The following is a 27,573-nucleotide window of genomic DNA, read 5'->3' on the forward strand; positions in this document are numbered from 1 at the left end:
TTTCAGCAGTCCATGGCTGTCTTTTCTCCTAGCCCATTACTTTTCCTCCTCTGCCACACACTGGCAAACAGAATCTTACTCTACCAGTGACCCCAGATCTATAACTGCCTAAGATCCATCTTTCTGATGTATCCAAAACTCACATCTAACTAACATAATACTGACATCCAAACATAGTGACAGTACGTTACTTCTGTACTTCACTCTCCCCAATAGTTTCACTCCCCATCCAGACAAAAGTTAGACAGCGATATGCTGGAGCTAGATGACACCATAAATCAAATAGAACTAGCAAATATCCACATAACATTTTAAGCAAACACAAAAGAATACACCTTCTGAGGAGCTCATGAAACTTTTTCCAAAACTGACTATATATTTGACACAAAGTAAATCTCAAGATAACAAGAAGGTTGAAATAACAACCTTCATCCTGTCTGACTACCATGGACGAAAGCTGCGTGTATCAACACCAGAAATCATATAAATTCATGGAAACTGAATTCACTACTGAATGAAAAGTGGGCTAAGAAGCAACTCAAGAAGAAATTTTAAAACTTTCTAGAACTAAATTAAAATAAAAAGACAACAAACTTAAATTCATGAAAAACAATGAAGGGGTTCTAAAACACAAGTTCATAGATTAAAAAGACTGATAAGGTTTCATTAGCAACTTAATGCCACACCTGAAGCTTAGATACCAGATGGATTTCTTGATGTTCTGAAAAAAAATATAATATTATATATCTTATATATAATATCTTATATATAATATATAATAAGTACATAAATAAAAAATATAAAAAAATTATCAACATGAAAAATTAACTCGAGCTCTCAAAAGATGAAATACAAATGGCTGAGAAACAAGAAATGAAATTAAAATTACTCTTGAGGTTTTATCTCATACCAGTCAGAATTGCTACCAGGTGTAATCTTCAGGGTCTGCAATGGGATTTATTTAGTTAAGTCATTGGCCAAAGGAGCAAGGAAGTCCCTGGATATTTAAAGGTACTGCTGAGATTGTTGAATTTCTTCCCAAACTGATAGTAAGGCCCTGCTGCTGAAGATAATACTTATGTATCTCACAGAACATCAATATGTCCAGCTGGTATCTAAACTTTACCCCTACTGACTAGTATTCATGGTACAGGAAGGTATTCCTCATACAACCCAAAGTGAGAAATACCAACCTGGCTACAAACCCTGTGATGTCCAAATACAACTTGCCTGCAAGACAAGTTAGCACAGGAGTGGTATAAATGCAACAGTAACCAACTACTATGTGGTAGGGTGATCAAGAACCTGAGAGTAGATAGGCTATGGGGCAGTAGGGTAGGGGAAACAAATAAATACTATGTTTGTTAAAGAAGCAGTGAAATAAATTAACTCCTAATCATATTCTGCTATACTCATAGATTAGTGCCTCACTAAGACATCAATTTCGAAGCTTTTTCTTGTAGTAGATGAGAACACAGAAACCAACACGTAAACAACACGCAGAAAGTTAAGAGATTGTGGAATTAGCACTCCCGTTTTAAATGGGATCTCTGCATCAAATACCCCCTTAAGGGCTGAGGGATATGATATGAAAGAGGCAGCAGAATGGATAACTCAGAGCCAGAGGGAATGGATAACTCCAAGTACACAGTGATTTCAAGACACAGCAAAACTGACAGACATATTAACTGAGACTGTTATGCAGCACACATAAAGCCTGTACAGGTTTAAGCCATAGGAGATCCCAGTCCTAAAAGAGAAAAGTGGAAAAGAGGTCTCACACTTAATCAAGACACTTCCTATCACTGATTGATACCCATCTGCAAAGGTGAAATTTGTTTTCTCTGACAAGTGTCTCATAGGGCATAGTAACCACTCACTTCAGGGTAGGCCTCATGTCCAGTAAGTATTACAGAACATATCCTTTTAGGTTTTAGTTAACAGAGGGTTCATTACATAAATATTAGTATGTTCTTAACTACCATTGATAAGCTGCAATATATAAGGGAGGAACTTCTTAGTAGAATGAACACAACTGAAAAAAAAAATCACTAAAGTGAAGATAGATTAAAATACAAAAAAAATAATATTCTACAATACATATAAGGAAATTCCAGTGGAACAACATAGAAGGAAAAATATAAATGATAATCACTAGTAAAAACAAGTATCCACAAGCAAAATAACCAACATTACCCCACTCCCAACCACTGATTCAAACTGTTATAGCCAAGAGGAAAATCTTGAAGGAAAGCAGATAAAACATATAAAAATAAGCAAAGAATGACAATAGACTTCTCAAAACCATAGGAGACAGGAAAGAATAGATCAGAGCGCTAATTAACCACTGAAAGCCTGGGAGAGAGGGAGAGGGCAGGGAGGGAATCTCTGCATTTGCTCCCCAATAATTGCTCCTTGCCATGTGGGTCATGAACTAATTCTCTGAAACTGTAAGCAAGTCCCCAATAAATGCTTGTTTAAATTTTTTTTTCTTGGTTATGATGTTTCATCACAGCAATAGAATGGTAACTAAAAGATAAGGACCACACAAAGTGGATAAGCTTCCTGAGGTCTGAAATCTCTATCTGTGGAATGTGATGTTCTTATCAAATAAAGGTACCAAAGTAGTGTTTGCTGCTGCACAACTCTTGCTTACTCACTAGCAATCTCCATTCAGTCCAAGAGCACTGAGGCTTTATGCTTTGATTATTGTGGAGCAATGCAGGGTTGATGCATGAAGTTCTCAAAAAAATTAATTAACTAAAAATAAATGTCTCAGCTCTAAGAATAACTTTAAGCATCTCACTTTAATAATTGAGCATACCTATTAAAAGGTATTCATAGAAGCAAGATTCATTCACTGCTTCAGATTTAGGAAATCCATCCTACCTTACAAGAGCGTCACTCCGCTTATCTGCCCTAACAAGGAGGACAACTTTCCATCTGTGGAAGGCCCCAGGAGCACCAGTCCGTTTCAGCTCTTCACGCCATCTTTTAGGTGCAGATTGCATTTGAGGTGAATAATGGGAGTCTTTTTCAATTTTATATCCCCATTCATAAGTTGTTTCATCAAGCCATCTGCCACTTTTGGCACTATGAATTATGTAATCCTTTGTTAATACCCATTTTCCTAGAAAGCAAATGAATTGTCACAAAAGAATTGTAATTCTGCTAAATGATAAATAGAGATCAAATAATAACTAAAAGACATCCTTTTGGTACATAAGATTATAATAGACTGCCAAAATTATTTTTAAAATAAATAAATTTTAAGAGGCCTTCAATATCATTGAGCATTGTGTGTGTGTGTGTGTGTGTGTGTATGTATATATATATATATATACATATATATATATATATATATATATAATCTTTTCTATGATACACTACCATAATACTAAGTAGTATTAAGTGAACTATGAAGTTTTAAATAAAATTTAACATTACTTGAACTATTATTACTATTTTAACTTCCTAATTTAAATAACACTCACAGTATTGTCATATTAAATTTATTGAGTTGGTGAATTTTATAGGAAGCATATATATTATGTTTTTTTATCTGGGCACCAATGATCTTTTAAATATCGGAACAATGCATAGTTTTGTTTGTAAAGGTTAGTGATGAATCCAAATGTTTCTTTGGTAAGAAACAATTATCAATCACCACAGAAGAAAGCTATGTGTGTATCAGTGGTGAGAAAAGGTGAGATGAATAAACCAAATCTCAACTTGGGTATCTGAGAAAAATAAAGTAGATGACACTGCTTCCCAGCATAGTCAGAGGGAGAGCAGCCGTGAAGAAAAAACCATGCTTATCTGTAACAAGATATAGGGAAACAAAGGGGCTACAGGGCTGAGGTCTATTAACCTTTTAAAGTTTGGGCATTTTGTTCCAATCTTTTTGTTAAGATATATTTTTATACAAAACATCTAAACTAGAACTTAATCTTGAATAAGCTAATTTTTCTTTGTATTTAATAATTTTATGAGTTGGAAAATTTTAATCAGAATAAAGCAGAAATTAAACATATTTCTAAAAATAAGACATGCATCTGATATTATAAACATAATATATTTCTAGAGACTTAAAATGCTTCTTTTTCTAACATGAAGTCTTTCATGAGTTAGAGAAAAGGAAGGTCTACTTACCTGCAGCACAAGCTGCTAAAAACTTCTCACTCTTGCACAGGCGTTCAGCTATAAGATGTGTACAATTTTTATATTTCTGGGGGGGGGGAAGAACCCACATGAATCAATGTTACTACAGAGAGAATTTCTTAATAAAAACTTTTATTCTTACATTATCAAAGGGCATTTTATGGTTCTTAAGTCAATTTTAATTCTAGTAAATTCTATGTTGAACATTTTTGTAGGTTTCTATACTCACCTCACTCTTAATAAAAGTGCAATCTAGTTTTAAAAGCAGTTTGACTAGTGCTTCCTTCTCCTCCATCTTAAACCCTGTCATTTGGATGATGTGTTTTGTGGCACCATCTTCCATCTAGCACAGACACACACAGAAGACAGCAGATGTTACACATTATACATAAGGTTGCCTTACTTTTTCTTCATTGTGAGTCCTAAAAAGAAACTAAAATCACGAAACATTATGAATAAAACATTAAACTGTCCTTGTAAACAATGTTAAATATAGTTAATAGAATAAAAACCACTTTCAAGTTAATTTCTCAAAACCTTAAAAGTGAATTTTTGTTGTTTCACCACTGAAACCCTCCAGTATAATATAATTTCCATTAAAAACACACCATTGAATATGATTATTTATACAATAGAGGCCCTATGTAAATATGAGCACAATTACTGACAGACCCGTATTTCTACGGTAGTTATATTAAATAATTTAAGAGATGGGCACAAAGACTCCAACTCTTGTTCCCGATCTACATTTCTAATTTCTTCCTCTTTCCTCACCCTCCACAGTCTCCCTCATATGAGTGTGTGTATGTTCAATATACCACAATGTATCTCTGATGCATGTATTAATTTTATCAAAAGGTAAACAGAAAAACCACATGGTATTAACTTCATTTTCATGGGACCTCAACTCCTATGAAATATACAATTCACAAAGCACTCTGTGTTTTAAGGTGTTATCTAGTTCAGAGATCTAATTAGAACATGTTTGTTTGTTTAGTTAGGCCTGAAGGATAGACAGCACCTTGAGAAAATTGTTTGCTCTGGAGACAAGAACAGCATATAAACGGAATTCCAGTAACTTTCATTTCTCTGACATTTTTGTTGTAATATCTGCAGAATAGGATCTCAAATGATAGTTGGAACAAATATAGTTGCTATTCTCAACATTCAAAGGAACAATTGTTCCTCACAAAAATCAAAGTTACCTTTAATTATTGAGCATAGTATATTTACTAAGTAAGAATATGGCTCTGGATTCAATCAATGTACATCAGAAAAAAATGTTTTAAATGTAGTAACAAAGGCATAAGAAGGTACAGAATTTTATTTTGAAGGACTAAAACAAGGCCTTTCATACCCAAGAGTTCCATACCTGTAGAACAATTTGAGGGAAAAATCCCTGAATTTGAACTAATATTTGAAGGTTTTTTCTTCCCAACAATATTTCATAATCAAAATAGAGTAATAACTATTTACACAGTATACACACTACTTTAGTAATTTTAAGATGAGATGATTTAAAGTATGAAAGGGGATATATGTTTAGATGATCAAATTTTGGTACCTGAGGAGAGTCCTGGAACCAAAGCTCTGTAACACCTAATAGTGACTGTGTACATACATACACACACACACACACACACACACACACAGAGTTCAAAGACACATGTATGCACATTTACGTGTGTGCACACACACATTCATACACATACATCTACACACACACAACCCCCCCCAAACCCCCCAGGTTAAAATTCATTCTGGCCTAAGGCTGAAAGTTCCACTATAAACCATTTATGTTTAAAGTATTATGCAGGGTTAGGACTGAACTCTCTCTTTCCATGCTTAAGCTCCTAAGTGCAGAAAGGGTAAAACAATTACAGTTCCTCATTCTAACATTTCTCATGGCTGGAAGAAGCTCCTAGAGCATATGTGTATATCTGGGAAACAGCTCGTATTAATGAAGTCTTGAATTGCATGGACAGAAGAGTTCACAAGTCATATGATAAAGAGCACAGTAGAGCTGCACATCAAAGTCACCTCTCAAACCCATTCTCAGTCAACAAAAGAAGCTAGTACCAGGACCTCAACATAACCCTCTTCAATATTTGCCAACTGACTCCAAAAGAGGCAACAGGCTTACAGTGTCAGCCTCTAAAATACTGAAACCCAGATGCAAAACAAAGTATCTTAAAGAGTGAGTCTTTCAAATAAAGTTAATGCTTTAATATAAGTTTTAGGGTACTAATCTGGCTAGGACACAATTATAAAACATACATTGATGTGCATGTATTTCATGAAAAAATGTTTATAAAATTCTATTATCAATAAATAAGACAAATATTTCCTTGAGCAAGAGTCTTTTTACTGTGTTAATTTTAAAAATTATTTAAGGTTATTATAGGTAATGCTTGAATGACAATATCAAATGATGCAGACTAGCAATATAGATGAATATTACAAAGAATATTACTGTAGTTTATGAGAAAACGCTGTTTAATTAAAAAGTATCTAAACTCACACAGTGCACGTGTATTATAAAGCATATGCCTGTAACTAGGGAAGAAAGTTGCTTTCATTAATTCAAAGAAATTATTTAAGTAAATCTTTTTTTAGGCTTATTTATTTAATGTGTATGAGCATGCTGTCACTGTTTTCAGACACACCAGAAGAGTGTATCGGATCCCATAACAGATAGCTATGAGCCACCATGTGGTTGCTGGGAATTGAACTCAGGATCTCTGGAAGAGCAGTCATTTCTCCAGTCCTTAAGTAAATCTTTTAATAATTTTTGTTTAGAAAATGATACATTGTTTTAGAAATAACCAAGTAAAACTCAATGTATCTAAAACAATTGTTTTGGAATTTGATCAGTGTTTTTTTAGAGATCTCAAAAGCCAGTTATGAGAAAGAGCTATGATTTTTCAAAATAATGTTTTCCAAATTGTATTTTTAATCTATGTACTTGTAAGTAAAATTTTTCAAAACTGTTAGCAGGCTGTTTTTTTAAAAAGTATGAAAAGGAGAAGAGTCAGAGTAGTTTTTAGAACTTAAAATCTTACCTATTGAAAACATGAGGCATTAAAACTGTTATGGAATAACTGTGATTGGGATAGGAAAAGAGTGAAGCTTAGGATTCAAGCACTTGCCTACTATGAAGGGGACACTGCAGTCAATTCCCATGTCTTCCTATCCCAATAATCAAAATAGAGTAAAAATAAAATTGCTGTAACACTATTACCAACAAGTTGCTTTTAAATATTGCATTATTGCTTTATGAAAATTACATGTTACATAAAAAATAAGAATCTATCATACTCTTCTCTTTTCATATCAGCAATTCTACTTTAAATTTTGAATTAAGTGACATTTTAATATATTTAGTTTTGAGGTATAAATTGTTAAAGTATTTGATTGTATTGAAATTATATATATGTATATAAAATGCAGTTTTTACCATAAATCTTGTCTTTATAGTATACCTTTTGATGGCAATAATCACTTCCACATATTTAGAAACATTTTCTGCTAAATACTGTCTCATAATAATGGAAATAAGATCAACAGCAGCAGAAAAAACCAAAGTATTTTTAAAGTAATTTCCTTATTTTGAAAATAATATGAAACAGAAACTTTTCTTGTAAACCAGGAAAAGAAACTAAAATGATAAAACACAATATCCCGATTCAAGCAGTATAAACACATACATGTTTAAAAATAAATCAGAAAGCAAGACATTTATTTATGAGTTTATCACAAAAACAGGAAGTGTGTTAGTTAACTTTCAGAGAACTATAAACCTTGGACATACACAAAGTTAGCAGTTTTTAGAAAGGTAAGACAAATTTAATTGCCTTTTGTAACTGTGTTATTAACCTGAGGTATATCATAGCAACATTTTTAATATTATGACAAAGATTGATTGCCTATGACATTAAATATACATGGGACACTTAATGTATCCATAAACATGGCAATATAGACTATGGATGTATTTTATATATGAGTTCTAGTTTTCTAGTTCTTCTATATCCTGTAAGATTAAGAGAACAGTAAACAACAACCTGATATGTCAAAGAATTAAAAGAAAACACTACAAACATGTCCTTAGTGCAAGATACATTTGTATTATATAGTATATGCCTGTAAATAGGAAAGCCACTTTGCATAAACTCAAAGGAATTACTTATGTAAACCCTTTAATAATTTTATTTAGAAAATGATACATTGTTTTAGAAATAACCAAGTAAAACCCAATGTATCTATAAATACTGTCTTCATATTTAACCAGTGTTTTTCATAGATCTCAAGTCAGTTTTGAGAGTAAGCCAAAATTTTAAACTCTGTGTGTGTGTGTGTGTGTGTGTGTGTGTGTGTGTGTGTCTCAATAAGCAAGTCAATTGAAGTAGGATTAAATTTTATGTAGGTGATATGTTCTGAAGAATGTAGGACTGAAAGCTTACTTCTAAAGATCTTTGAATCAGGAAAGAACAAACATTCCATAACACAGTTAATGCCAGCAGCATTTCTAGAAAGATTACATATCTTTCCAGCTGAGGTGGGGGTAAGAGAGTAGGAGATATGAACCTTCAAGCACCAACACAGACGACAATATCACATAAAAGAGGAGAAGAGACCATTCACTTTTAGTAACTAAATGTTTATCTTTATAGTAATTTACATCACTACATTTCTAGTTATAAAAAGTTCTTTGCAGTAATATTTTGAAAACTTCCCACTAATAATTCTTTAAAATGTACTTACCCTGAATCATACAAAACACAGAACTAAGGAGACAGTGCCTGTGAACACAGCTGCCCTTTATACATAGTAAGCAACTGTCGCTGTGGTGTGGACTTTCTTAAAATATCTCTCACTATGGCCTATCCTTGATGCCTGAAATTCTTTGACAGTTGGTGTCAGCCAGAAGCACCAAGAAACCTACAGTTCTCATTACTGTGATCATGTTTATTCTATCCTAAGTTTTAAAATAGAACATTTGAATTCTTTACAATATGCCAACACTGGAACATGTTTGAAGAATGGAGCTACAATATGTTAAAAAGAAAATTTAGAAAGAAAAGTAGAGACAGTCAGCCATGGTGGAGTACACCTTTAATCCCAGCACCTGAGCGGCAGAGGCAGGTGGGTCTCTAATTTAATCCAGCTTGGTTGGTCTACATTGTGAGTTCCAGGCCAACAGCAGCTACAGTGAGATTCTGTCTCAAAACCACCACCACCACCACCACCACCAAAACCCTCAAAACCCAAAACATCAACAACAACAAAAAATCAAGGCAGGAATATAGGTAATAAAACAAAGGTTTCAGGCTGAGGCAGAACAATGACTACAAGACACAGGTCAACATGGAAACAGAGTGAGACCCTATGGACCAGGATAGGCAAGTGGAGTGAGTGAGACAGTACAATCAACAGTTAGCTAAAAAATTGTTTCAGAAAAGAGAAGCCAGGGTGCCTAACAAAGTCCTTGGAACAAGTGAAGACAAACCTTTCCTGCTATGCATTATGATGTTTTATAAACATACTTATGTATAAATACGTGTATATATGTACATATATAAGAACTAAATTTTTACTTCTAAAATTATCTTTACCAATTTTTTAAAATTTCAACAAATACTGACTATAGAACATTTCAAAGTACTACAAGCATATAGCAATTTAAATAATCTCTTAATTACTTTATAAAACTACTGTATTAGTTTTATGTGTGTATAAAAACAAGAATATAACAAAATTTGAATATATACTTTAATTTTAGATTAATTTTTCATTGTTTTAAGAACTCATGTTGAAAATTAGCAGTCTCTTTGTTTTCATTATAACAGGATAATATTTTGACCTAAAACCTTTTACTGGAGATTATTTGAACAGTCTTTTACAAAGCATATACAAGTCTCCTGGACAGTTAATTTCACTGCTTTGAATTCAAAATTTGAAAGATTTAACTGAAAAAATCAAATTTAAATTTAAAATTTTACAATGAAATAGCATATGACTAGAGCTCTGAATTTCTACTTGATAATATTACAAAGCATACACTCCTATCTTAGCACTCACACTATGTGAGCAATATTCTGCTGGTTCTGAATTAATTTTAGGGGGAGTGTTGGAATCCTGGTCTAGGAAATAGACCTTTGTTCTAATATCAGTCTATAGGTCTTTGTAATTTGTTTTAAAAAGTGTTTCTTTTTTTTTGTTTTTTGTTTTGTTTTTTGTTTTAGTGGCAAGGAAATGGCTCAGCAGGTAGCAGCTTTTGCCACCAAGCTTAAAGACCCAATTTAGCTCAAATACCCAGTGGAACATATATTCACATGCACACACAAAATAAATATGAAAAGAGGTCATTTTACTTCCTGTCCCACCTTTCTACAATATGACTAATTATTTAACCCAGGTCTGAAGGGATTGGGGATGGAGCTCAATGCTACAGTATCTATGCAGAATGTGTAAGACTGTAGGTTCAATCTATAAGCAACACACAAAAGATAAATCAAAACAAAAAACCCAAATTTCTATTGATAAGATTTCTGAAATATTCTTGAATCTAGGAAAAGGAGTAGTCATTAATTCCTTTAATGGAGAATTTGACAACAGAGAATTAACAAAATGTGATTGTGCTAAGAAAAAACATAGGAAACTGAAGAAAAATGTAGAAATATTCCCATCTATCTAACTTTATACATGGTGCTGGCTGGACTAAAACTTTTAATTTAGGATTAAAGGAGTCCTTAGGGAAGCAAACCGCACAAAGACAGCTTTCTGCAAGAAAAGCACAAGTCTAAGATTAATTTATTAAGATGATTGATTTAATTCTTATTAAGGACCTAGTGTGGTCTACAAGTCTACACATTTCATCTATTTATTTACTAAATCTACCTAAATATTGGTGAGAATACAAGATACTGGTAAAATGCTGAAAATTACACCTAATTTAAGCTAGATAAGGAAACAAACACTCAGTCAATCCCTAGTACTAAGGGCAGAGAAAGTCAGGGGACAGCAGATGCTGACTAAGATGTGGAGAAAGAACTTTCTTCCATTGCTGGTGTGACTGCAAGCTGATACAACCACTCTGGAAATCAGTCTGGTGATTCCTCAGAAAATTGGACATAGTACTACCTGAGGACTCCTGGGCATATACCCAAAAGATGGTCCACAATACAACAAGGATACATGCTCCACTATGTTCATAGCAGCCTTATTTATAATAGCCAGAAGCTGGAAAAAACCCAGAGGTCCTTCAACAGAGGAATGGATACAGAAAATATGTTACATTTACACAATGGAGTATTACTCAGCTATTAAAAACAATGATTTCATGAAATTCTTAGGCAAATGGATGGAACTAGAAAATATCCTGAGTGAAGTAACCCAATCACAAAAGAAGGCACATGGTATACACTCACTGATAAGTGGATATTAGCCCAAAAGCTCAGAATACCTAAGATAAAATTCACACCACATGAAGCCCAAGAAGAAGGAAGAGCAAAGTGTGAATGCTTCAGTTCTTCTTAGAAGGGGGTGGGGGGTGGGGGAGCAAAATACTCACAGGATGAAATAAGGAAACAAAGTGTGGAGCAGAGACTAAAGGAAAGGCCATCCAGAGACTACTTTACCTGGGGACAATATTGTGGATGCCAAGAAGTGCATGCTGACAGAAGCCTGATACAGCTGTCTCCTGAGAGGCTATGCCAGAGCCTGACAAATACAGAAGGGATTTTGTACTAAGAAGGGGTCCCTAATTTTGGAGTTAGAGAAAGGACTTAACCTTTTTGGTTTGCAATCCCATAATAACAACAATTCAACTAACCAGACCCCCAAGAGCTCCCAGGGACTAATCTATCATCCAAAGAGCACACATAGAGGAGCTCAAGGCTCCAGGGGTATATGTACCAGAAGAAGGCCTTGTCTGGCATCAATGGGAAAAGAGGCCCTTGGTCCTGTCAAGGCTTGAAGCGCCAGTATAGGGGAATGACAAGGGGGGGAGGAAGCAGGGGGGAGGGGGGATGGGATAGAAGGTTTCTGAAGGAGAAACCAGGAAAGGGGATTAACATCCAAAATGTAAATTAAAAAATATTCAAAACCAAAACAAAACCAAAAAATAAAACCTACCTTGATGATTCACATCTTTGCATGAACAGTGAAATCAAGACTCACAGATAAGCTTGTTACTTTGCGTTTTCTACAATGCCAACCTGGTTAAACTTCTAGTTTTAACCTACTTCTCTTAAACAATTTTATGAGGCAATTTTACAAAGCAATGTATTTTCTATCAGTACAACAGGAAGGTAATACCACATAAAAAGAGTCTATTATGTGGGCAAGGAGACAGAGAAACAAAATTTAAAAAAATTAAACAATTATTGTTTTCAAAAACATAATACCCATATTTAAACTAGTTACATATTTCTAGGAATATTCTGAAGAGTACTATTAACTTTTCTTTTGGCAAAAGTTTCTATTATTTTCATTCAAAACAGATTTGGATCAATTACTGAAAAATTTCATACATATTTTATTATTAAAAATAATGTATTTTGAATTTCAAAATAATCTTGCTATGATCGATTAAAAGAACAGGTGATGTTCTAATATAGTTCTGAAAGATTCTTCAGTCTCCTTTTACTTTATTATTTTATATTTTAACCTTACAGAGAACTGAAATGTATTCTTAACAGTTTTTAAAACAGTGGAAAGATTTGTAGACTATGGCCAAGAAACAAACTGAAAATACTATTTAATTAGTAAAGGTATACTACTAGTTTCCTAAAATCAAAAGAGGAATCCATGGAAATTGCAAATGCATGAAATGGAATTTTAACTGCTATTAATTTTGATTATGAAAAGGAATTAAAACAGACTACTATTTCATACGCGACCACGATCTAAGCTTTCTATTTTACAAAAGCAAAAATCCTCTAAATAATATAACTGATCTTCACCTAAGTCGATGAAGCATGAGAAAATCTCGATTTAGAAAACAGGTCTAATAGAAGTTTAGTTGCTTAGTGAAGAGTGTCTCACACTAGGACATATCTAAACATTTGAGTGTTTTAATACCCTACTCGTGAAAAGAAATTCTTAATTATTTTTAACAAATACTGAAATTTCTTCTTACACAAATCTACCCGAATGATCAGCTATGCTCTGAACACAGGGAATAAACAAGAAACATTCAATTCACAGGAATAGCTTGAAAACCAACACAAGACCTGGGTCGTGACAGAGAAATGAACATATGTTAACTGTGAATCCAGTTCAAAGAAATTTATTTTTCCTTTTTTTTTTTTTCCCTCTGTAGAGGATAGTAGTCATTTGTCACAAAAGAGCTTGGGGAATTTTAAATCAAGTTCCACCGAACACAAGTTCCAAATCCCGATTTGGAGTATTAAGGCAAATCAGTATCTGTCAACTTAGCCAGACCTTGGAAGTGGAATACATTTCTGCATGATCACTTAACAGTTGTCCTGGTGCTCTGGCAGCAGACAGAACCCCAGAAGCACAGACACTCCCTTTAGGAAAGGTGTGCGAGCGCTGTTGTTCAAAGCCTATATACAGTACTGCTGAGATAAAAGCTCATTTCTTTTCCGCGTGGAAAAACAATTCTACTGGAGAGAAAGAAAGTCTGGATTTTCCTCTTACTGGAAGGCAGGCCCTGGGAATCCCTGCCACCTTCAGAGGCTAAGGTTTGAAGGCATCCAAGAACTGGGACCGGGGTGAGGCATCCTAGGCGGTTCTATGGAAACGGGAGACGCGGGCGGCCTAGCGCCCGGAGCCCCGGCAGCAGGCAGCGGCCAGAGCGCGCTGCGGAGGTCGCCAGGAACCCGTCTGCCTGGCGGGGCCGAGCAGGCCGAGATCGGAGGCCCAGGCCACCGGCGCGGGCACCGGCCCCGAGTTCACCTTGAAGGAACCGAGGCTGTGGAAAGCGCGAGCCCCAAGCGCCTCCGCGGCCCAGCGAGGACGGCGGGGATGTCAGAGGCTCGGCCTGAGAACGCGGTAAATGGCGTCTTCAGGGCTGAGGCGCTTTACCTTCCCGGCCGACGGAAGCTTCTGGGCTGTTTTCTTTCGTCCGGCGCTGCCGGTAGCGGCGATAGGGGCGACGACTACCACCGTAGCACTCGCTGCTCCAGTAATCTGGGGACTAGGAAATAATTTCCCGCCGCGCGCTCCGCGTCACCGGAAGCAGTTAAGCACTTCCGGGTGGTTGTCAGTGACGCTCTCGAGCGGTCGCCAGGACTGTCTGAGCTGTGGACTACTTGGTTCTGGCCAGCGCATCAGGCCATTGCAGGATCCGCGCCTCAGACAGAGACTGGTAAGTGACTTTTCCCACTCTTCTTTTCGGCCTGCCAGCTACCTGCTGCATGCTGGTAGGAGCAAGAAGTGAACAGACGGGGGTTGAGCCCCTAAATCCCCATGCGTTCCTGTGGTGCCTGATCCTCCCTGAGGTTGGAGAAGGCCCTGGGATCCTGCCTACTTACTGTCTTCATTCCCTTGACCTATCTCCAACGTTGAAGTCAATCTTGAGTCCCCACATATTCCTAGGCGAGGCCGAAGATAACTGGTTCTGTGCCAGTGATCCAGCAGTGTTTCTACTGTCTCCCATTCCCAGGGTTTGAACACCTGGTTTCCCTTAACTGAACTCTGCTGAAATAGTTGGGGGTTCACTTGGAGTGCAAGCAGGCAGCTGAAGATGGTGTCTTCTGCATACATTCAGAACTGGGACATTTCCGATGTAAAATTATTTGAACTTTTCTCCTTCAGTTTTAATTTAAAAATGTTTTTGTTATGGGTGTGCATTACTGAAACGATACCATACCTATAATCCTACGCATCAGCTTTAGATACACGTTCCACTTTTTGGAAATTATTGATCCAGAATCAGGTATACTTTCAGAAAGGAATGGCTTGACTTTATTCAAACTCTTTCACTATAAATAATTCAGGACCATTTTGGATGGAGATTTGGAGTTACTCAGAGAAGTTGTGAATAGAAATTGCTTCTGACAAATGTCTAGTTTGAGAAAAGATGCTCATTTATTCAAAGACCCAAAAAGTGTCACATAATGAATCTTAAAAGTGTTACTCTTTCTTGACTGATGGAGTTTCCTCAGGGGAAACTCATCACCTTGTTATTTGTGGATCACTTTTTTCCCTATTTTTCCAAATAAGTCAATCCCCAAAGAGGTCTAGAGTCTGCCATAAAGAAAAATACAATATTGGGGCTAGAGAGATGGTATAGTGATTAAAGGGCACCTTGCTCTTCCAGACGTCACAAGTTCAATTCCCAGCACCCACATGGCAGCTATAAAAGTAGTAACATGGGATTCAATGACCTCTTCTGGTAAACAGGCAGACAAAACACCATATACGTAAACTACATGCTTAACAAATCTTTCAAAAGGAACAAACGCCATATATTCAACTAGAAGACCCTGAAGCATCAGACAAGTGCCCTTTTTAAGTCCCCGTTCTTATTTGTGACTCACATTCATATGGCACTTCATAAATGCTCATAGGTGTCTGTTCTCTGCCAAGCAGTTTATATCCACAGTCTAATGTGTACAAAAGAAAAATCCTCTTTGGGTACATTTCATATTGCAACTGAGAGGTTGTAACATATACATATGAAACTGTATACCTGACTCTGGAACTTGGCTCTGTTTGCAGTGTTTCAAAGATGGGAGCAGGAGCATTCGAAGTTCAAGGTCAATAGGTCACATCTTAGACTCTCAAGACCAGTTAGGGTCTTGAGGTATATCTTACCATTCTCAAAACCAGAAAAAAAAAAACAAGACAGAAAAAGCAAACAACAAAACCGGCAGTAGAGATGGAAGAGTTCTTGATATTCATTTAGAATTCTGGAGTTGTTTCTCTATACCCACATCTGGTGGCTTACAATGGCTCTAACTCCAACTCCAGGGAATCCAATGTCATCTTCTGGCTTTTGCTGGTATCTGCATATGTGATGAGTGTTAACTCTTTTATTTCTCTCTCTATTTCTCTCTCTCCTTATTTCTCTCTGTCCCTGTCTCTCTGTCTCTGTCTCTCTCCCCCACTCCTCTCTCTCACATACACACAGAGACAGAGAGACAGAGATACAGGAAGACACACATAGAGATATCTTTCAAAGAACACAGATGAAAAATCATTCACCTCTGTGTTGGGTACAATAAAACATTATATTAGAAGTCAATTAATGTGTACTTTAACATAATTAAACATGGTAAACTTTTGGGGATTACAAGATTTAAAGTGCATTTTTAGCTGTGAATAATATATCTGCTGATCCTTGGCCAATTTTATCATTTTAACCCAAACGTATATGAATTCTGGAGGGCCAGCTAACTCTAAAGGCAGCTATTCAGACATACATTTTTATATGTTTACGTATAAATGTCAGTTATTTATGGTTGCCTACTGTCTCCTATGCAATGAGATCTTTAGTCCTCACAGGACTAGGGTTGTTAAGCTTCTTTTACAGATGTTAGAGCTGAGGCAAGAGTAGCTTTGTACATTCTCAAAGTTCACAGGCAGTTATTAAGTACCAGACCTATGGTTTGAACCATTATCTCCAGGCTGTAATCTTCACAAAATTGTCATATTACCTCCAGTTAGTTTTTAATCCCTGCATAGCTCTGATGCTTATGTTTACTTAGTTTCAGAGAATGATCTATGATAGCTGTACTTTCAGATTTCAACGAATAGGTTTATTATTTATCAACCTAAACTAAAAGAATATACACAAGAGATACATTTGTAGCAAAATATCATCACACTAAGTCTTCAAAACATCTAAGCAAAGCTTACTGGGAAAGGCCTTTTAAGGCAGTCACTGGAGTTCCTGTTCCCCACTCCTTGAGTAAGTCTTCTAAGTAAAGCAACAAGTAGTAGCAGATAGAGAAGATCAGCAATGTGGGTTCTCACAGCATGCAGTGGGACCCACTGGAGAAGTCAAGGCAGTCAGCTGCTTCCAAGGATGAGCTTTCCAGGGCTAACCTTGTGGCTTCTCTTTCCCACTGTTACTGTTCTATATCATGAAACAAACGATAACATCTTTTGAAACCTGGAAGGGGAATAACATTTGAGATGTAAATAAATAAAATAAGGAGAGGGAGAGAGAGAGAGAGAGAGAGAGAGAGAGAGAGAGAGAGAGAGAAGAGGAGAGAGAGAGAGAGAGAGAGAGAGAGAGAGAGAGAGAGAGAGAGAGAGAGAAATTAAATAGTTTGCCTTCTATCTGTTCTTAAAGGCAATCTGTTGTTAATTTTAGGCCAAAAGGAATGTGGGTAATGAGCTTAAATTGCACATGACAGTTTTCCAATATAATATATATTATTGTATATAAAGGGGTTTTACACCCTCGTTGGATAGATAATATATTACTTGATAGCAGTTGTAGTGTACTAGAAAACCTTGGTCATTGGAGCTGACCTTGGTCTTGTGTGTACCATGTCATTCCCTGAGGAGCAACATGGACTCCTGGTTTTGTAATGAAACCGACAAGATTCAAGTTTTGGTCATTTTGGATTTTAAGTATGAGCCTCTTTATCTTTTTAAAACAGCTTCTACACAAGTAGTTAGGGGACCTTTGTGAGCTTCTGCTTCTGTGTGGTGGAGCCACAAGAATGCTTCAAAAATCCTGCGAGTTAGTGTATCTAAAGGCTCACTCACCCTGACTCACGGTAGACTTTCAAACAATAGAGATTTTTGTGTTCTCCCTTTGTCTTTTAGGGATTTAAGGTTGATGTAGGTGCTGGAGGACCTGGGCTTGGTTTCCACCACCCTTTACATCTTGTGATTTCTAAGTTTAAATATGATTAAATCTAATTACATTTAAATTATACAAAATTAGGTATGAGTGAAGTAGAAAGAGGCTAACATCTTATTACATATCCCTTTCAATTGTCTGACTTTAAAATTTTAAATATAATTAGTAAAAATTAATAATTTGATACTGTTTACTATATAAGTCATATTTATACATGACTCATGTCATCATTTATCATTTCTCTTTATTTAATTTGTTACAAGTGAATAGATATAAAATACAAAAAATTATTACAAAACATTTTGTAATAATTTTATATGGAATCAGATTTAATTATATTCAAACTTAAAAATCAGAAGATGTAAAGGGTACTGTATTAGTCTCTTTATACTCTTCTTATCCTCCCTAAAACAAACCTAAATAGTACCTTGTATAAATGAAAAAAGCACATTGTATACACAATGCAGTTTTAACTTTTTAGATGTGTTATTTGCTGAATGGATGGTATTTTTATAAGAGATGAGAAAAGGCAGGTGTTCTTGTACTGTGGTATGTGGTAGAGGGCACATGGCTAAACAACCAGAATATGAGTTTGAGCTCAACCCCTACTTTCCCCCTTTTTGGTCTACTTCTGCATACCTCATAGAGTCACCTGACCATGGTGGGTTTTTTCCCATAAACACCCAGTATGGCCAGTATTTTGTTTTTGAACCATTCAAAGAGATGAGGCAGCTATTTGTTAATCCATTTCTTCAGCTAAGCATCTTTCATCATGAAGTGTGCATTTGTGGGGTGTGTGTGTGTGTGTGTGTGTGTGTGTGTGTGTGTATAAATGCATGTATGTGGGTAGACTTAAGCTCATGAGTAATTGTTAACCTTCATGCTCTTCTAGAACATATGTGTTTAAAAAGAAAAAGGAGTGAAGTCAAGCAAGACTATGGAGCATTTGGCAAGCTTCCCTCAATACATATAAGCGGGACAGCCATCTTGGCTTTCTAGAGTCTTTTAATCTCCTACACAGTTCTGTGGGTTGACTGAAACAACTCATATGCACACTGTAGTTAGTTGGTAGTGAGGTGCAAAGGCTCAGCCAAGTGCCAGATGAGCTTCTAGGTCAGATGAGCATCATCACTGCTTACAGGTAACCTCCTACTCACACACATCAACTTACTGCTCACACCCATATCATTCCAACAATATGTTCAAGTAGCTATTTTACTGTTTGGTTTACAAAGGCTAGCACCAAAGCAAAATACAGAGACCAAGTACTACACTACAGTACTATATACTGTACCTCAGTGTACTACATAAAAGAAGTACTGGTATTTGTCTCTTTAATTAGGCCACACAGTATAATAGAGCTGATTTCAGGGAAACCCGAGTAATAATACATTAAATTCATTAAATTATTATCTAAAAGTGTTACTTAAGCTCCCTGAGAGCTTTCTCCATCTATCAAATAGTAATAAAATGGCCCTTTTATGGATTTTCTCAGTTAAATGTGATAATATATAAAATATACCAATCACCCTAAAAGTTTTTATTGGGGAGTCTATATGATTCTGCTTTTTAAAAACTAAAGTTACTGTTTTAAAGTGAGACAAATAATTGAAGTCATGGATTCTGATTCAAATCCTAACACTTATTTTCTTTTTGCTTGTCATCCTCATTCATAAAATGGAGATAACAGTGATGTATTCATACCAACCTTTGTGGAGGTTAAAAAAATGATGCACATGCAGAATTTACTATGGTGGCTGGTGGTGCAGGCACATTGTTGGAATTTACCTAGAAGCAGATGACAAGAAGGGTAACGAATTGTGACCTCAATTTCTGTATTTAAGTAGTCAAAAAAAATTCTTTTTTAGCCAGAGATGCTTCTCATACCTGTAATCTCAGGTTGTAGAGAATGAAGCAGGAGTCACAGGTTTGAAGCTAGCACAGAGGGTGTGGTGAGACTCTTCTCTCAAATGCAAAGCAATGAAATTGCTACAGAAAACTTTAATAGGAAAGTAATCAATTTCCATCATCTGAATAATAGTAGTATGCACATTACACATTTACTCCTGTACCCAGAGTAACATTTGCTAAAAATATAAAAATTACTATAGTTTTCTAGCTCTTGTCATTTTTTAAAGAAAGTAGTTGTGGAGCTGCAGCAGCACATGCTTTTTACATAGTAATTTATAACTGTTGCCTCAGAGAAGGGTAGCCTTTTGTCTTAGGTGAGTGTGTCTTCACAACTTAAGATGTGTTACTTCGAATCATGATGCACAGAGCTAGGGATTTATAGGAACCTCTTTATCTTTAGGAGGAACTGAAGAGATTCAGCCTGTTGGTTTTCTCTGGACCTGTAGCTGAAACAACACTAGCTCTTCTAAGTGAACATGTAGAACTCTGCTGGTTTACAATGTGCTTTCTGGAAGAGGCTTCTTATTTTTCCTAAGTGGTACACACCAGTTTGTGGGCATGACAAGCACTCCCCTGGAGGCCTGCATCATTCCAAAGAATTCTTCCCTCACCCTGGCCTCTGGGTGTCAGAGACACTGTAGATGTGCTTGTTCCTCCTAGTTGGTACCTTCCACCTGAGTCTTTCTGTTTTTCTCTCAGGGAGGCACAGCTAATCTAACTGTGCAAATCCAGAGTTCACCTATTTCTAAATGATTAGCTTTAGGACATTTTCAGGCTTGTTATGCTGAGGTCTAAATTTTTAGTAATATGGGTCTTTTGAATGATATGGTATGGTATTTATTTTGTAATTAATCATGTTATGACATTTCTTTACCTAATTTTCTTGCTTTACTTTTAACCTTAGCTCATCATACATTTTTACTTTTAGAATACAAGGTTTGCTTAATCACATAATACATTCTTTTAAATGTTGTAGATATGTTGTTGTTTCTTTCTCTAGTGTGTATTCATTCATGTTTGTCTGTTATATCTGTGAGGGATGCCATTGTTGCTTAAAGTAAGCTAATCTGTCTTCTGCAACTTGGGAAAGAGCTCCAATGTGGGCTGGTTGTGCAGGGGCACCACAATGCTTTGTTCCTGCAATGCCTTTTGAGCCCTGGTCTTCTGGCATGCCTGTGTTCATTCTTCTGATTAGCATCTCTTGATCCTGTCCTGGGACTTTGTCAGTTGTTAACCTAGCACAGCATATTGTTGTTGTTGGTGGGGTCACTTGTACTCAAGAATTACTAAAACCTTCAGAGAATGTTTTTTTGTTGTTTTATTTTTTGTTACTTTTTTGTAGTTATGCAGATATGCCTGTAAGAGGGTAGGTGAGGGTGTGTTTGTATGACGCACTTGTGCATGTGGCTGTGATGGAACATGTGGAAGCCATAGGTCAATGTTAGGTGTCTTTCTCAGTTTTCCTGTGGCCTCTCTCCCCCATAGGCTCAGTCTCTGAGTCTGGCACTTACTGATTTAGCTGACCTGATTGGCCTGCAAGCTCTAGGCATCTGCTTGTCCCTGCATTGTAACCCAGCACTGTGGTTACAGAAGTGAACCCTCAACTGTTCACCTGGTGTAAACTCAGGCCCACATACTCCTGTGACAGGCTCTTCTATTTCCCCAGCCCTGTTGTGTTACTCTTTAATGTAAGTTGACCTTTTTTAATACTCTTGTATTGACCTCTAAAGCCTGTCTTTTTAAAGTTTCTTTTTACTGAATCTTAGCTACATATTTATTGTAATATAATTTAAAAATAAATATGAAAACATTTTCAGTACCACATCATTAATGCAATATCCTTTAAAAGAAAACTTGTATTTTCTAAAACAAACAAAATGAATGTGTTCAGTGTCTGTCCTAATAGAAGGGGTTGAATCTCAGACCTGCTCCCATTCTCTGTGTGCTTTGATATGTAGCTTCAGCTAAAAGAAGTGAGCAGACTGTAGCCTTATATTCACTGGCAGTCGATCAAGTATTCTAAGAATCTGCGCATATAATTGTGGCTATTATGCATTGACCCTGCACCAAAATTTAGCAAACAAGTAGTAGCTTCTTACTGTAGCATGGAGACACATCAGCTCACAGCTTCCCACTGTTACTGTAAACTTGCTCTGTCTTATGCTTTTACTGATCATTTTATAGACATAAAATAAGGATTTTATTAAACAGACTTGGCATTAATATTTTTTCCAAATGTGGTGCTGAAGAAACAAGTCCAGTGAGTACCCTGGAAAACAGGGTGGGATTCTTCCTGGAACCTGGAACTACTTTATGGTATATTGCAAACAGAAAATTAAGTCCAAATGAAATTAAAGTTGCCAATCATTTTCCCTTACACAGTGGATATTTTCTGGGTTATATAGGTAAACTAAGTGCAGTGGTAAAGCTTTTCAGAAGTAGACCGACTAATAGAAGGAGAATTCTGAGTGATCAGTGTGGTGGAGGTGGAAGAGGTGGACCTCAAGCCAGGAGTGTGACGTTCACCTCTTACTGTCCTATTTCTGTAGTTAATACAGGCTATGTAGTCACTTCTGAAGATTAGGACTAGGAGCCTCCAATGAGAGAGACTTTGTGAAGTTTGTCTTTCTGTGTCTGGATTGCCTTACTCAATATGGTCTTTTCTAGTTCCACCCCTTGAACCAGGAAGTTCATGATTTCATTTTTCTTTATAGCTGTTTAGTATTGTACAGTGTACCTATAACATAGTTTGATTACTCATTTGTCTGTTGTAGGACATTTAGGTTGATTTCATGTTTTTTCACTGTTAGGAATATAGTGTTGAGTTCTTTTGGGTACATGCCTAGAAGTAGTGCAGCTGGTTTTGAGAATTCTTCATTCTCCACAGTTATTTCCATAGTGGCTACACCAATTTGAAGTTCCACCAACAGTGAATGAAAATCATCTTTCTTGTCCTGGTCTGTTTGTTTGTGTGGGTGCATGTGTATGTGTGTGTGTGTGTGTGCGTCTCCTATTCCATACCCTCTCTAGCATTTATTGTCAGTTTCTTCGTTGATCTTTGTTATTCTGACTAGGGTAAGATAAAATCTTAGTTGTTTTGATTTGCATTTCCCTAATTTCTAGGCACTATGGCTCTTCTTTTCCTTTTCCTTCTCCTTCTCCTTTTCCTTTTTCTCTTCTTCTTCCTCCTTTTCTTGTCTCTTCCTCCACCCCCTTGTCCCTTCCTCCTCCTTTCTTGTTTTGCTCTTCCTCCTCCTTCTCCTTTTATAATTATCTATTTATATCCCTGGTACATTTTATGAACAAGTCATTTGTTTCTATTCTTTGTGTTTTGAATTCTTTATATATTCTGTATATCAATCCTCTGTCAGATGGTAGCTGGCAAAGATTCCCTTCCTTTCTGTGGAATTCCTCTTCACTTGACAGATTGTTTCTTTAGCTGTGCAGAAGCTTGTTAGTTTTATGAAGTCCCATTTGTCAATTGTTGGCCTTAATATTTGGATATATCCAGTCCTATTTAGGAAGTCCATTCCAACTCCTGTGTAATGTAGGATACTGTGCATGCTTTCTTGTAGCAATTTTAGTGTTTCAGGTTTCAAGTCTAGGTCTTTGATCTATTTAGAATTTTTGTGCAAGGTGATAAATGTGAGTTTACTTTGTTTTTTCTATATGTAGACATCCAGTTTTCCCAGTGCCATATAGAGAAATGCTTTCATTTTCCAGCTCATGTTTTTGATGTCTTTGTCAAGTATTAAGTGGCTGAAGTTAGGTATGCTCATGCTTGGGTCTTCAGTTCAGCTTTGTTTCATGGTTTGCATGCTTGTTTTTGTGTCAGTGTGTCTGAGACCAGTTGGCTCAGACAAACAGGTTCCCGGAACCAGAGCGAGGATTTAAAGAAAAAAAAAAAAGGTTAGTCAAAATTGCAACATGACTTGGCCAGACTTGAGGCCGAAGCCTCTAGGCTGAAGCAAAGCCTGGTTTATTGAATCCTCTTTTAAACCACTTTAATTACATGCAGAAAGATAACATTAGTTGTGCATCTGGGAACAAGCAAGTTAACAACCAAAGATCCCCCGTAAACATTTTTCTGGAGGCCAGGTGTAAAGGTCAGGGACAAAAATGGGGTCCAAGGAGGCTGCTACACTGACATTCATGGAATCTGCCCGGCCCTGAGCTACATTCTTAAAGGTACTACAAATGTACTTCCTTCTAGGCTACATTCCTAAGGGTTCTGCCTTGAGCTACAGCTGCAAATGTAATTTCTTATAGCACTGAGGCCAGGTTCCTGCCTTTGGCCAGCTTCAGAATGTCCTGGTAAAGTAAGATTATCCACCATCAACTGTCCAGAGGTGCCAAAAATGCTCCCCACATCAGTGCTATATGGTTTTTATTACTATGGTCATATATTGTATCTTAAGATAGAAGTGAAGTCTCGCCAACTTTGTTTTTACTCAGAATTGTTTTAGCTATTCAGGATTTTTGGCAGTTTCATATGAATTTTTATATTTTTTTATTTTTGCAAAGAACAAGATGGGCATTTTGATTAGGATTACATTAACTATTAATAGATTTTGGTAGAATGCCCATGTTTGCCATTTGATTTTACCAATCCATGAGCATGGGATGTCCTTCTATTTTCTAGTTTCTGTCTCTAACTCCTTCTTCCAATGTTTACGTTTTTGCTGTAGAGGTTCTTCAATTACTTATTTAAGTTTATTCTTAGATATTTTGTTTTCTTTGAGGCTATTATGAATGGGAGTGTTTCCATGATCCTTTCTTTGTATGTTTGCTGTTTGGTATATAGAAAAACTACTGATTTGTGCAATTTGACTTTATATACTTCTACCCTGGTGAATTTATTGTTTCTAGAACTTTTCTGGTATAATTTTGGAATACTCTAAAGTATAATATTATGTCATCTGCAGATATGGATAGTTTACTTAAATTTCTTTAATTTCTTTCTCTTCCTTATTAATTCAGTTTAAAGAGCAATATTGAAAAGGACTGGGGATAGTGGACATCCGTAAATGTGAATTTAAGACCATCTGGCTCCCTCTCCCTCTCACACGCAGAGGAGACATGACCAAGGAGACAGCTAATGACTACATCTAAGTGTAAAAAACTGTGCCTTAGGCAGAGGCATCTCCAGAGTGTTTCTGCTCTTTTCATTCTGCGTTTGCTGCTCACTGGTTTGCCATGGAGACTGTGATTTCCTGGGGCTGGGGATTGAGTTTTAAATTCCATGTTTTTATATTCTGAATTGTCTTAGCTGTAAGATATGGTCAATAAAGGTACAAATACTAAATTATATAAAAAAAAGACCATCTGGAAGAATATCAGGTTCCTCTCCAGAGTCTGTAGACCATGTTCAGCAATCTCATTTTCACTTCATTTTTAGTGAGTTTGGCTGTCTGTCAGTCAGTCAGTCTGTCTGTCTCTGTCTCTGTCTCTCCGTCTCCGTCTCCGTCTCCCTCTCCCCCCCCCCTTCATTTCATTCATTCAGCTGTTTGTTTATAGTGACTTGTCACTATAAATGTCCTCCCAAGTATGTGCCATGATGCTGTAATCGTTTCTAGAATTCCTCTGAACATTTTATTTATATATCAGTACTATTTTTTTTCTTATTTTCCTAACTTAGTAACCCAAGTCTCTCTCTCTTTTTGTCCCCCTTATATTCCTTTTTTCTTCTAAAGGTCTGTTGATTTTGCTTTCTTTAAAGCATGTAGTTGAGTTCTGGCTGGTGACAGTTCAGTGGCAAAGCACTTCACAAAGAATTGTGACAACTGTATGTTTGATCCATGGCATTGAAAATAAGATTTGATTTGGTTTATTAATTTTTGTTATTTTAAAATGCTTAGCTTAGCCTTTATTGTTTCTCCTCTCTGTTTAATGTTTAACTTGGACTGGGCTTCTTTATCAAGCTTCTGGAAGTGGGAATTTTGCATATTGGTTTTAGTTCTTTTTCAGTAAGGAAGTTTCTCTCTCTCTCTCTCTCTCTCTCTCTCTCTCTCTCTCTCTCTCTCTCTCTAAAACGTTAGGATTTAAAATAATGATAATATTGTCATCATAAAATGACCTAGGAAGGTTTCTTATAATTCTTATAATCCTCTCGAGAGGCAGAGCATTAAAGCTTCACCGCAGAAGAATCCTATTTCGTGTGCCGCGTTGTTCTTGCTGGCGAGACGGCTGCGCGGGACAGTTGAGCTGCTGTTCTTGTTCTTAAAGCCTTGGATTGCAGACCTGTACTACTGAGCCAGCTTCATACATTTGTTAACATTGACCCCCAAATCTTACTAGTTCCAGAACACTTAGCCTCTGTTATGTGTCGCTGTTACTTGTTAGCGCCATTTTCTTTAGTATTTCCTTTGAAGCAAGGCTGCTAGCAGCTGTTTTTCACTCTTTATTTAGGATTATTACAAGGGCAATGATTACATTTTGCCTTCAGTTTGCCAATGGTTATTCTAGATTCAGAATGCTTGATACTTTTCTTTTGAAAGCTTTGAATTTTTCCTAGTATGGAGTTCTTGTTTTTATCAGATGAAGTTAGAGATTAATGATATTGATGTTCACCTTAGGTCATAGTTTTCCCAGTGTAGGTGAATGCCAAGGTGCTGAGGTGGAGAGGGAGGTTGGGTGAGGGAGCACCTTCATGGAAGTAAGGGGAGGGGGAGTGTGGATGGGATTGGGGGTAATTTGACATGTAAATACAGAGAATAGCCAATAAAAATACCTTATAAATTGAAAAAAATGTTCTTTTTGTTTTTGTGTAGCTTGATTATATCTTGCTATGAGTGTCTTTATCCTGCTTTGATGCTGAAGCTGCTTTGATAGATAAGTTAATGTTTATCATGAAGTTTCTTATTTTTTTAATCTATTATGGCCTCACATATTATCACATTATCTGTATTCCTTGTTAGAATTCCTTTTATTTATTTTTTTATATGCTTGCTTTTAATATTTGTGATTTCCTACATGTCCGAATCTTTGTTCATACTTTAAAAATTCTTATTTCTTTCTCTTATTAAGGTTGGGTAACTTATATTCATTCATCTTAAAGTATTATTTCTTTAGTCATATACTGACAAAGGCTTATAATGAACTGTTTTTGCAGATTCAAATTTAAAATTTCTGTGGTTGATATGCAGGGAAAGGCAGGCACAAAATAAGGCAAGGCCTGTGATTGGACAGTGAAAAAGCAAGACAGGGAGAGATGGGGAGGAGGGAGAAAGAAGCCAAGATAGAGAAGCAGAGGATGATCCACCCCCTTGTGGCTTTAAACAGCCACAGATAGATATGAATATTTTATAAGGGATGAATAATTACAAGACAATTTATCTTATCTAGGTGGGCAGTTTGTGTCAATATCAATTGGCTCTAAGTTTATTGTGTGGACATTTTGTGGACTGAGAATTTACTGATATAAATCTTATTGATAAAGAGCATGCTTCTAGAGTTCTGATTTTACTGGGTTGATGGGAATGTAAATAGAATATGCAGCTAGGAACTACAGGAGGGTGGCCGCTGCTGGGACCAGAAAGTAGCCAGCAGCTGACTGGGATGGAAATTTGGAACTTAGCAAGTCCGGTGGAGAACTTTTGCTGATTGAGATGAAAATACCCCACAGATGCCTTGTGGCCCTAAGGTGCTGGCAAGGGTTGGCGCTTCCCTTTTTAATATTTAATGCAACAAATTTCCATTTGGTGATTTCTATA

The 27,573-nt window shown here is 36.4% G+C and overlaps 2 protein-coding genes across 2 annotated transcripts in view; one reads left to right on the top strand and one right to left on the bottom strand.

Annotated features, from left to right (window-relative positions):
• SLF1 (SMC5-SMC6 complex localization factor 1) overlaps positions 1–14,324 on the bottom strand; it is a 63,062-nt gene extending 48,738 nt beyond the window's left edge. The window contains exons 1-4 of the mRNA XM_080925153.1: positions 14,215–14,324; positions 4,391–4,504; positions 4,153–4,228; positions 2,890–3,130 (exon numbers count right to left, since the gene is read on the bottom strand). Of these exons, the coding sequence (XP_080781279.1) occupies positions 2,890–3,130; positions 4,153–4,228; positions 4,391–4,504 (431 nt within the window). The 5' untranslated portion in view covers positions 14,215–14,324. The remainder of the gene's footprint in view (positions 1–2,889; positions 3,131–4,152; positions 4,229–4,390; positions 4,505–14,214) is intronic.
• Positions 14,325–14,405: 81 nt separating this feature from the next.
• Positions 14,406–27,573, top strand: part of KIAA0825 — a gene marked incomplete at its 3' end in the record, with an annotated part of 180,580 nt that continues 167,412 nt past the window's right edge. The window contains exon 1 of the mRNA XM_080924848.1: positions 14,406–14,497. The remainder of the gene's footprint in view (positions 14,498–27,573) is intronic.

Source organism: Micromys minutus, assembly GCF_963924665.1.
Source record: "Micromys minutus genome assembly, chromosome: 11".
Taxonomy (NCBI): domain Eukaryota; kingdom Metazoa; phylum Chordata; class Mammalia; order Rodentia; family Muridae; genus Micromys; species Micromys minutus.